Genomic DNA, 11,316 nt, shown 5'->3' on the forward strand with positions numbered 1-11,316 from the left:
AGAAAGACGAGGCTTTCTACTTCCATAAAGAGTTACCGTCTCAGAAACCCGTAGAGTTTTGCAAGGCTGTAAATCTTCACGAAAACTACCATATATCTCTCCCACAGAGCCGAGAGTGAGCTCAAGTCCCCACCTTTAGCAATTGACCTGTGTGCTACCCGGCTCCTTCAAGCTTCCTACGGCGATTCATACTTCCTCCATTCTCTTTCCCGGAGACCTGTGGCGGGTGAAGTGGTTATGCGTTGGGCCGCTGACCGCGAGGTCAGCAGTTGGAAACCACCAGCTGCTCCGCGGGAGAAAGAGGAGGCTTGCCAGTCCCGGGAGAGTAACCTTTTCAGAAACCCACAGGGGCAGTTAAGCTGTCCTATAGAGTCACTATGAGTCAGAATTGCCTCGGTGGCTTTGCGTTTTTGAGTTTCCGCGTCTCTTCCCCCACCTCCCTATCTCCCACGGTCCTCATTCTTCTCCCCTGAGCAAGCCGCAGGGGGGAGGTGGCGGTTTTAGGAGACAATCCGAGTCGGAGAGGAAGGCAGGGGAGTCGGCTGGGGCACGGAAAGGGGCCGGGCTGTGCTGTCTGGGAAGTGGGAGGGGGCCTCGGCGCCAGGAGGGAAGCGCCTGTCGCCCGGGGCGCTGGGCCACTGGAGTCGCAGCCTGCACAGCGGCCGCCCCCGGGCTCCCTCCCAGCCGGGCCGAGTCCGCGGTGCGCGGCGACGGCGCGGGCCGTGAGTTCGGGGAGAGGACCGCCCGGGCTCCTCCGCAGCCCTCCCGAGTCCGCGCTCCCGGCGATGAGGCCCTGGCCCGAGCACCTCCGCAGTCGGGGTTTGAGGACCGCGCCGCAGAGACTCGGCCAGGCCCCCCATCGGCCCCGGGAGAGGCCTGCGAGGCCGCGAGGAAGGCCAGGGGGCAGCCGCCTGGCCTCGAGGTTGGGGGCGCGCGCTGCCCGGGGCTGAGACCCAACGAGGGAGAGGCGGTGGGCGCTGGGGCCCGCGGCGGGCGCTAACTGGGCGCCCCAGCCCGGGGCAGCTGGGACCATGGGCCGCCTCTTCAGCCCTCGGCCGCCCCCCAGCGAAGACCTCTTCTACGAGACCTACTACAGCCTGAGCCAGCAGTACCCGCTGCTGCTGCTGCTGCTGGGCATCGTGCTGGGCGCGCTGCTGGCGCTGCTCGCCGTCGCCTGGGCCAGCGGCAGGGTGAGCGGGGCTTCTACCCCAGGGCGGGTCTCTCGGCGGCGGGAGCATTTTCGGGGGCTGCGGGGCAGGCAAGAGGGATGCGGTTTCCTCGTGCGTTTTCTGTTGTCATCGTTGTCCCTCTGAGCCCTAGATCTTACTGCAAACCTACAGTGACCCGCCCGGGGCAAGTCGCTCCACCTCTGTGCGCCACCGCCTCTGGGTCTGCGCAGAGAGGTCGCTCCACCCGGGACACTCCCCGCAGACCTCGGGGAGCGTCTATGCCCTCCTGGTTCTAAAAGAAATCCAACACCGGATTTTCCCGTTTTCCATGGGGGGTGGAAATTCCACACAGGCCCCAGGGGAATTCGTTTCCTGGTTTTCTCTCCCTCCTAGGGCCAGTGGGTCAGTGGTACGTACCCACAGACCCCAGGGAGGCACCTTCACCTCTCTCTCACTTCGTCCTTGAATAAACCCATTGGCAGTTTCTGCTTGGGGGGGCGGGGGCGGTTGCATGGAGGACAGGGTAACGACAGGGGTCTGCAGATCAATTTCGGGCAATATCCTGCTCCGGGGTCTCCCTGGAGGCAAGGTGGGAACCCCGCTGGGAGCGCCTGTCTTTGCCGGTCCCGCCCAACATTCCGAACGAGGCGGAGACCGAGCGCAGGGAGGGCGGCGCGGACCGGTCCCAGAGGTGGGGCAGGTGGCCGGAGCGCGGGCGGCGCTGGGCAGGGAGGCGCTGGGCGCGGCGGGCTCCGGGCGCCCCCTGCCGGGCCCGGGAATCTCTCCAAGTTAGCCAGAAAGTACGTGGGATACGGTTGGGGCTGCTTAGCCACAAGGTCAGCAGTTCAAATCCACTAGCCACTCTGCAGGAGACTGATGAGACTTTCTGCTCTTCGAAAGGTTTCCAGTCTCGGAAACCCCTGCCGGGCACGTTCCACGCTATCCTGTGGGGTGGCTAGGAGTCCCGATGAGTGTGTGAGAAATGCTTTCTGTGAACTAGGATCTTCCACTCAATTCAGGGACGCTAGTGCATGCTATGATTCCCATTTGAGAGCTGAGAAACGATGCTCTGAGAGGTCATGGAGTCACAGGTGACCAGGTCTTGGGTCCGTATCCCAGGCTCAGGCTCCATGCTGCAGGCAACGTGGAGTATTGGGTTGAACGGTTTGAACCTGTGACTGCAAACAGAGGACCAGCAGTTTCACAATATGAATGACACGCAGAGATGTCTGGGCCCTTCCCAGTCTTGGATTTGCGACACTTTTGAGAACTCGATGGAGGGGCTGGCTGCCGGCTCATACCTAGGTCCCCCTTACCTCTGACGAGCTCCCCTACCTCCCCATCCAGCCTTTGCCTAACACGAGTTCTCCTTCCAGGAGCTGGCTTCCGACCCGGGCTTCCTGGCCACCGTGCTGTGCGCTTTGGGCGGCTTCACGCTGCTGCTGGGACTGGCTTCCCGGGAGCAGCGACTGCAGCGCTGGACTCGTCCTCTGTCCGGCCTGGTGTGGGCCGCGCTGCTCGCGCTGGGCCACAGCTTCCTCTTCACCGGGGGCACAGTCAGTGCCTGGGACCAGGTGAGAAGGGTGGCCGCTGGGGCAGGGGCAGAGGTGGGGGCTGGGGGATGGGTTGGTCAGGGGCTTGGAACCTGCGGCCAGGGTTTGAGCAGCTGCTCCTCAGCTTGCTGTTTCCTGCATCTCTCACCCCTCCAGGTGCCCTTCTTCCTCTTCGTCATTTTCACTGTGTACACCATGTTGCCCCTGGGCATGCGGGATGCTGCTATCGCGGGCCTGGCCTCCTCAGTGTCACACCTGCTTGTGCTGGGGCTGTACCTTGGGCCGCAGCCAGAACCTCGGCCTGCGCTGCTGCCCCTGGTGAGCACACGGGGAGCGCAGGGCGAGCCCAATGCTGGGCATGGAGTACAGTACAACAGCATGTAGGTCCTGAACATGCCAGGCGGGGGCAGTGCTGCCATCAGATAAGGGCTCTAGAAGCAGGGACTCTAGATGGTGGAGACAGATGAGGATGATGGAAGCTTCACTCAACCAAAAACAAACAGAAAAACAAACTCACAGCCATCCATTCAAGACTGACCCTACAGGACAAGGTAGAACTGCCCTTGTGCGGTTCCAAAACTGTAATTCTTTATGGGTTTAGAAAGCCCCCCCCTCCCCCCAACACACCCTTTTATTTTCTCTCGAGGAGTGGCTAGTGGTTTCCAACTTCTGACCTTGCAAAAGTTGGGAGAATGTCAAATGTGAGCGTTTTATGAGACACAGGGTGATGGTGGAAAGGTGGTAGTCCAGGTTTGCACAGCACAGGTTTCTAAACATGCAAAGGTTTCCAGCACATTGGGGTCTTTCGGGTTGGTGCAGCAGCCAAGAAAGGGTTGGAAGCAAAGGGAATCGAAGTGCCCCAAGGAGCTCACACGGTGGCTGAGGCTTGTCCCACAATAGCTAGTCCCCTAACTGTGGAGCCTGGTGCTTCCCAGCCCATCTTCGCCAACAACTTCACGTAGCCTCGGCCCCACCTCCCACCCTGGTCTCATCCACAGCTGGCGGCAAACGCGGTGCTCTTCCTGTGTGGGAACGTGGTGGGAGCGTACCACAAGGCGCTGATGGAGCGCGCCCTGCGGGCCACGTTCCGAGAAGCGCTCAGTTCCCTGCATTCACGCCGGAGGCTGGACACGGAGAAGAAGCACCAGGTCGGCAGGCCTCAGGGGAGGCAGGCTGTGCCCAGGTTAAGACAAGGGAGGTGTTTAAATTAAGCAAGCACACACACGGACTCGCTTTCCAAGCTGCCTGGCTTTGGACAATCCACTTGACCTTCCCTTGCAAAACGTGCCAAGTTGGAAGGTTATTATTATGAGACTCAAACAGATAGGAGCTTGTAAGAAAGCTCCAGAGACCTGGTGATGTAGTGGTTAAGCCTTTGGCTGTGATCTGAAAGGGCAGCAATTCAAAACCACCTGCGGCTTCGCAGGGCAGGACTTTTTAATCCCATCAAGAGGTATCCGCTTAGAAACTCACAGGGGCAGTTCTACCCTGTCCTTTAGGCTGCGATGAGTCGGCATCTCAGCTCCATCGCAGTGAGAGAGAGAAGAGAGCTTTTGAACATTATGATCCTAAGTGAGATTTGATTCTAATTTGGCCAGCCGTGTTGGGAGAGCAGTCCCTAGAGATGATGAGTGTAGATGGGGTTCTGGGACCCAGTTATGTGCTTTAGGGAGGACCTGAGGAAGTATGTTGGGGAGGCACCTGTTGGGGGTGGGGCCATGTGGGGGGGCTCTTTGGAGAAATGTTTGGGGCTGGGGCTCCTTCCTGGAGATGGACTGCAGAAACATTGACACTCGTTGTCCCCTCCCCCAGGAACACCTCCTCTTGTCCATCCTTCCTGCCTACCTGGCTCGGGAGATGAAGGCAGAGATCATGGCGAGGCTGCAGGCTGGGCAAGGGTCCCGGCCTGAGAGCACCAACAACTTCCACAGCCTCTATGTCAAGAGGCACCAGGGAGTCAGGTATAAGGAGAGATGGGTGGAAAGGGGGAACCAGTGGGCTGAGGGCCTCGACCCCAGCGATGTAGTCTGCGCCTGCTCCCCCAGCGTGCTGTATGCAGACATCGTGGGCTTCACCCGGCTGGCCAGCGAGTGCTCTCCCAAGGAGCTGGTGCTCATGCTCAATGAACTCTTTGGCAAGTTCGACCAGATCGCCAAGGTCAGGAGGGGCCTCGTTCCCCACCCAGGGGCCTGCAGACACTCCCACCCTGGAAAGCCCCTTCCAAGAGAAACGCCTGCCTCAGGAGACCCCAGTCCCACTTCAGAGCTCACCGGGAGAGACCCCTAATCATCTCCCCACATGCTCTACCAGATACCCTCAAACACACCACATCCACGTCTCCAAACACTACAACCCAGACTGGAGCCATTGTTAGATGCTTTAACCCTGGGACACCTCTCCAAGGGAAAGTTGTGCTCAGTCACCTGCTCCGACCCCAAGGGTGTCCCTCAACCACCTAACCTTGAACCCTTCCAGTGGCCTCCATCCTGAGGCTATTTCTCTGTTCCCAAGCCTGGAGACAAGCTGGGAAGCGCCTCAGACATCCCAAACCTTGGAAGACCTCAGCCAGTTCCACAGCAAGTTTAGGGAAGCTCTAAACCTGAGATGCTTCTCCGCACGTCCATCGGTACCCCAGCTCTCCCCAGCTCCTTCTGGCCGCCTCTGGCTTCTGAGTGGGTGCCTCCTCCCCCCCAGGAGCATGAATGCATGCGGATCAAGATCCTGGGAGATTGTTACTACTGTGTCTCCGGGTTGCCCCTCTCTCTGCCAGACCACGCCATCAACTGTGTGCGCATGGGCCTGGACATGTGCCGGGCCATCAGGTCAGCTCAGGATGCATGTGGGGAAGGGGCAGGCAGGCTGTCAGAAGTCTTCCTTGGGAGAGGGTGATGTGGTAAGGAGGGGGCTCGGAAGGTAGAACCTCTCCCCCCCCACCCCGTGTTCAGGAAGCTTCGGGCTGCCACTGGCGTGGACATCAACATGCGAGTGGGTGTGCACTCAGGGAGTGTGCTCTGTGGAGTCATCGGCTTGCAGAAGTGGCAGTATGATGTCTGGTCCCATGATGTCACCCTGGCCAACCACATGGAGGCAGGCGGTGTACCAGGGTGAGGCCAAGCCCCGGGGAGCTACCATAGGAGACCATTCAGGCCTTCCACGCATTGCCACCCTCTCCGCACACCCTCAGCTGAGCGCCGGGAGGCTGGTGGGGTGGGGCCTATGAGCTTCACCTGCAGCTCAAAGGCTTTGCGTCAACTCTGGGAATGGTTTGGGAGAGACAGGAGATCGGAGGGGGCCCTCCCTGCTGACCCCAACGCCTCCTCCTTCCAGGCGCGTCCACATCACGCAGGCCACGCTGTCCCTGCTGGCAGGCGCCTATGCGGTGGAGGATGCAGCCGTGGAGCCCCGGGACCCATACCTTCGGGAGCTGGGGGAGCCTACCTACCTGGTCATCGACCCCCGGGTACAAGCCCAACCTAGATCGTTGGCTGGCTGGTTCACCCAACCTACCCCCCACCCCCACCCCTCCAGTCAGCAGGCCTGGTTCTTCTCCTCAGTCAAAGGTTTCATTCCTGAGACCTAATTGGGTGGGAAGGGGGGCTGGGAGACAAAGCTCGAAGGGCGTGGCCAGGGGGTATGGAGAAACATCGGTGGTCTTTACTGTCTGCCCTTTTACGCCCCCTCCCCCACCCAGGCCAAGGAGGATGAGAGGGGCCCTGCTGGAGGGCTGTTGTCCTCCCTGGAGGGGCCCAAGATGCGTCCATCGCTGCTGATGACTCGCTACCTGGAGTCCTGGGGCGCAGCCAAACCGTTTGCCCACCTGAGTCATATAGACAGCCCTGTGTCCACCTCCACCCCGCTCCTGGTAGGTGCGCTGCCAGCCGCCACGCACACAAACCCACCGCCAGTGTGTCCTTGGGCCTCACTCCCTGTCTCCCCAACTCCCCCCCTGTCCCCACTAAGTCACTGGATGAACCTTGATGTCCCACAGTGACGCACCATCTGGTCACCCTGTCCCTGGGTCCAGACCCTTCCTGGTCGTCTCCCCGCTCCCCACTGAAGAAAGCGTGAAGCTCTTCACCCTTTGAGCTCACCTCAGAGTGAGGCCTTGTCCGCCAATTCCCAGCCTTCATGTCTCCTGATCCTGCAAAGGTGGCCGACCCACTTCCTCCTGACCGGGGAAACTCCATTCCCACCAAGACCCAGGGCTGTTCAACTCACCTCCTGCCGGCTGCATGCTCTCCCCTTCAAATCAGTTGTTGCTCCTGTTCCCCAGCATGTGTACATGGTGACAGGATCTATGAGGTGACAGGAGAAATCACAGATGGCCTTGAAAGAGGAAGTCACCCTCAGCAGGCTGGGCAGGGGAGGGAGGGAAGATTACCTCTGGTCTAGGTGAAGATTCCAGGAGCCCTGTTGGTGGAGTGATTATGCATTGGGCTGCTAACCTCAAAGTCAGCAGTTTGAAACCACCAGCCAGCTCCAAGGGAGAAAGATGAGGCTCTCTATTCCCATAAAGAGTTAGTGCCTCCGAGAAACTCCCAGGAGCAGTTCTACTGTCAGGATTGCCTGGACGGCAGTGACTGATGGCAGTGGCTCCATGGATAGCACCTTCAAAAATCCTGAATCTCCCCCACTGGCTGACTCTTTAGAGTGACGCTCAGCAACTAGCTGCCAGACCCCTGCATGCAGGCACCCAGTCATGTCTCTGAAGACCTGCACCACAATTAGGCTCCCATCTCCTCAGCCTGTATCCCTCCACTGGCCTGTCCTTTCCAAAACCTGTCTGCCTTTCCCAGCCATCTCTCTGCTGGTCTTCCCAGAATCCTCTCTACAGGGTAACACCTGGCTGGGTTTATGGGACGACTCGCAGTATCCTTCTCTCACCCAGCAGGAAGGCAGGATGAGGTCTCTATGGGGAATGGGGTGCAGCACGGGGTTTGCTAGCAACCCACGGACCGTGAAAATCTGGGGGTGCAATCCCCATGGTACAAGTGTCCCCAGAGCCCACGTGAGACCTGCGCCCCCACTCCACTGGCATGTCAACTAGGAAGCATGGGGGTGAAGGAGCAGGAATGTCTTGTTCAAAGGAATCCTAGAGGCAGAGCTCAAAGGCCCAGAACTTGTGCTTCTTGGTCCCTTCATTGTTTGCTGCCAGGGGGTCCTGGCTGTCTTCTTGGTGGAAGCAGGATCAACAGGCCTTTCTTCTGGGAAGCCTCGGGCAGGCCCAACCACCAACCTCTCTGTTAGCTGCCAGCTGCGAATTCCTTGAGCCCCTGCCCCCCCACCCCACCCCCACCCCTACCCCTGAAAGTCCCAGGGGCTGGATCCACTGTTGGGTGTCCGAGCAGCAGCAGCGGTGGACTGGACTCTCATTCCTTTTGTCGTTTTCCTGTTTTTCCTGATTGTGTTGAAATATTTATAACAAAACTCTTCCCCCGCCCCCATTTCAACCACTTTTGTCCGTGCACAATTCAGTGACCCCCGAGGGCAGTCACGGTGTGGAGCCACCATGCCCACATCTGTCTCTAGGTTTTTCCATCACCTTCGTGGAAATGGCACCTCTGAGCAATCACTCCCCCTGCCATGACCCCCTGCCATGCCTGCCCCTAACCACATGGGGGGAGGGAGGGACGGTATTTGTGCTCATAGAAGCTATTGATGAACACTCTCATGTGGTAAGCACTGGGCTAGGTGTTGAGAAGACCAAAAAATCGAAGTTTCCTTGCCTTCAGATAATGTCTAGGCCTTGGGAGGGAGAGAGGAGGCCATTGGGGGAAAGTTAGATATAGTGCACAGACCCCACACCTAGAACAGAGAATTCACAGTCTCTCCTTTTGTATATACCTGGGGCAGGTGTGGGGTGGAATTGCAACCCTGCTTCCTTTACATAGCCGAGGGGAGCAAAGGAGCCCGGCTATCCTGCTTCTCCTCCTGGCGGGGGTCCTCAGGGCCTCCTCCTCTGCCCTCCTCACCCTCCTCGCCTTCTGTGTTTGGTCCCTCAGCTTCCACTGCGCACCTCCCTCAGCAGAGAAGAGAGTGGCTGCAAGCGGCTCTCTTCCTCTTCCTCTTTCCCCTCCCTCATCATGCTTGGTAATCTCCCCGCCACCTTCCCGCACCGCTCAAGGGGTGTCGCGAACGGTCAGCAGTCTGTGTGTCCCTCCATGGAAACCAAGGAGAACATTTTGGCATCCAAGGGGAACAGGAAATTCCCTGCCTTTGAAGAAAAGCATATATATTGGTCTGTGGGGGGTGGGAGTTAGGGGGTGTCTTTAGAGAAAGAGGCATGGAGAACGGAGACCCACTCCACTGACAGAAGCTAAACAGCTGCCCAGTTCGTGGGAGCAACATTCAGAAAATCAAAACATAGAAAGACCCCCGGAGAGTCTTAAGAAGTCAGGAGGCATCTTGAAGGAGCACCTCTTCCTGGGAAGTGGGGTTTGGTGGACAGAGAGGAGAAGTCATCGAGACAGGGGACAAAACCAGGCCAAATGCCACCATTGTGTGCAGGACCATGCAGTGCAGCCCCCATCTGTCTCGCTTGACTGGCTCCGGGACACTCACGGTCTCCCGTTATCCCCCCACCCACTGCCCCCCATGTGCTTTCTCAGCAGGAGAAGGCCCTGGCTTCCTTCGGCCCGCAGTGGAGCCTGGACCGGTGAGGAGGCCTGAGCACCTTGGCGGTGGGGCTGTCTGGGTGAACGACTTGGGGATCGACTGACTGCTCCTGCCACCTTACCCAGATGCTTCTGAGGGTCTCAGTGGTGACAGGCTGGCCTTTCCTGTGCAGGAGCCGTACCCCGCGGGGCTTAGACGATGAGCTAGACACCGGGGACGCCAAGTTCTTCCAGGTCATCGAACAGCTCAACTCTCAGAAGTATGAAAAGTAGGGGGGGTGGGGAGGAGCCCAGGCGCTGGGGTCCCTGGCCAGAGGATGGGTGGTGCTGTGCTCACCTGGAGGGCAGTGAGGGCTTCTCTGTTCTGAGCCAGGCACCAACTGGCCCTACCGCACCCCCTGTCCTCTCTCTGCCCTGCTCACTCCTCTCTGGTGCTGACCATCCCCCAATGCATGTCAGACAGTGGAAGCAATCGAAGGATTTCAACCCACTGACGCTGTACTTCAGGGAGAAGGAGATGGAGAAGGAGGTGAGCAAGGAGTGTGGCGGTGCCCGAGGGTGTGCCAACCTTCGTCCCTGAGCCCCTGGCCGGAGTCAGGCCCCAGGGCCCCACCTCCCCTACGTGGCTCTGCTCAGTTTATTATGTGGGGGGTGAGGGGCCATACGTGTTCCCCCAAAGGAGGGCCACTCTGGAATGAGGAGGGGGGTAGCTCTTTGGGGAACAGGTAGGGACTGTGTGGGACTGAACTTGAAGGGAGACTGGGGACCCGCTCTTGTCTGAGATTGACTCCTTGATTCGCGGGCTCCACCCGGCCCTCCCCCTTCCAGTACCGGCTCTCGGCACTCCCTGCCTTCAAATACTACGCAGCCTGCACCTTCACAGTCTTCCTTTCCAACTGCATCATCCAGATGCTGGTGACAAACAGGTGAGAGACCACCCCCCCCCACTCACCCACCCAAGCAAGGAAGACCCTGTTCCGTGTGCCCCCGAAAGCTTCCTCTCCCTCACCCACCACTCGCACTTCCTCCTTCCCCTTCCCTTCAGACAGCACCCACAAAGGCAGCATCCCCCTGGGGTTGGTGGCAGTCACCCAGGGCAGGAACTCATGATGCCCCCCAGCCCCCCAGCCCCCATGGGCCTCCCCTACTAGACCACACAGAATTCTTAGTAATGTTGAGGATCGCGTTTCACTTAGATGCAATGAATACAGCGGTCAGTCGTCATGCTTTTGAGATTCAGCGAATACTAACAGCAAAAATCTATGCGTATAACCTTTCTCTGTTGAATTCATAACTGAGCCAAGACTTGTATTCTTTTTCTCCTTCCTTTTTATGACTACTTAGTCCCCCCACCCCCAAAAGTTACTGATATAGACTCACAAAGACCAATTACCACAACAGTGTAGCCCCAACCCCAGCGCATTGCACAAAATCAGCAATAAAAGGTGTCGGCAGAGATGAGAACCACAGGGCGAGCTTGTTGTACCACGTGCGCGCAAAGTCGCGTGGTCCCAAGGGCCACGGTGATTGGCCACAGAGACAGATGCAACTGGAACTTTTGGAAAAGTGCATTAGCATAGAGTCCTTAGCCTGTGAGGAGCCCTGGTGGCCTAGTGGTTACACACTGGGCTGCTAACTGCAGGGTCAGCAGTTCAAAACCACCAGCCCCTCCTGGGGAGAAGGACAGGGCTTTCTACTCCCACAAACAGCTGTAGTCTCTGAAGCCCACGGCAGCCTGTTTTAGCCTGTCTTACAGGTCTCGGCTTTTAGCCTTAAAATGATACATATAAGCCGGGCTTACCCAAAAGTGTTTTTGTAGTTGTAGCTAACTACTGGGAAAGATTGAGAGAGAGAGAGAGAGAGAGAGAGTGCGTGTGTATTATTTCGGCAGCAGTCTCGTACATTCCTGTTGGTGTCACCCCCTCTGTGACTGTCGCCGGACGAGAGAGAGAGTGTGTGTGTGTGTGTGTGTGTGTGTGT

General features: G+C 58.4%; 1 protein-coding gene across 4 annotated transcripts in view; it reads left to right on the forward strand.

Annotated features, from left to right (window-relative positions):
- The first annotated feature begins 2,659 nt into the window (after window positions 1-2,659).
- Window positions 2,660-11,316, forward strand: part of ADCY4 (adenylate cyclase 4) — a 16,481-nt gene continuing 7,824 nt past the window's right edge. For 3 of the 4 annotated variants that reach the window (XM_045288188.1, XM_045288189.1, XM_045288190.1), the window contains exons 1-13: window positions 2,660-2,743; window positions 2,879-3,040; window positions 3,721-3,870; window positions 4,535-4,683; window positions 4,768-4,879; window positions 5,417-5,544; window positions 5,668-5,826; window positions 6,050-6,182; window positions 6,414-6,584; window positions 9,331-9,377; window positions 9,510-9,596; window positions 9,796-9,865; window positions 10,165-10,262. In XM_045288188.1, coding sequence (XP_045144123.1) covers window positions 2,918-3,040; window positions 3,721-3,870; window positions 4,535-4,683; window positions 4,768-4,879; window positions 5,417-5,544; window positions 5,668-5,826; window positions 6,050-6,182; window positions 6,414-6,584; window positions 9,331-9,377; window positions 9,510-9,596; window positions 9,796-9,865; window positions 10,165-10,262 — 1,427 coding nt within the window. In that variant the 5' untranslated portion in view covers window positions 2,660-2,743; window positions 2,879-2,917. Of the gene's footprint in view, window positions 2,744-2,878; window positions 3,041-3,720; window positions 3,871-4,534; window positions 4,684-4,767; window positions 4,880-5,016; window positions 5,545-5,667; window positions 5,827-6,049; window positions 6,183-6,413; window positions 6,585-9,330; window positions 9,378-9,509; window positions 9,597-9,795; window positions 9,866-10,164; window positions 10,263-11,316 lie in introns of those variants that run through there. The other variant, XM_045288191.1, reaches the window with a different exon arrangement.

The sequence above is a fragment of the Echinops telfairi genome, unplaced genomic scaffold, assembly GCF_000313985.2.
Source record: "Echinops telfairi isolate 266 unplaced genomic scaffold, ASM31398v2 ScPeMD7_18;HRSCAF=68, whole genome shotgun sequence".
In the NCBI taxonomy this organism is placed as follows: Eukaryota; Metazoa; Chordata; class Mammalia; order Afrosoricida; family Tenrecidae; genus Echinops; species Echinops telfairi.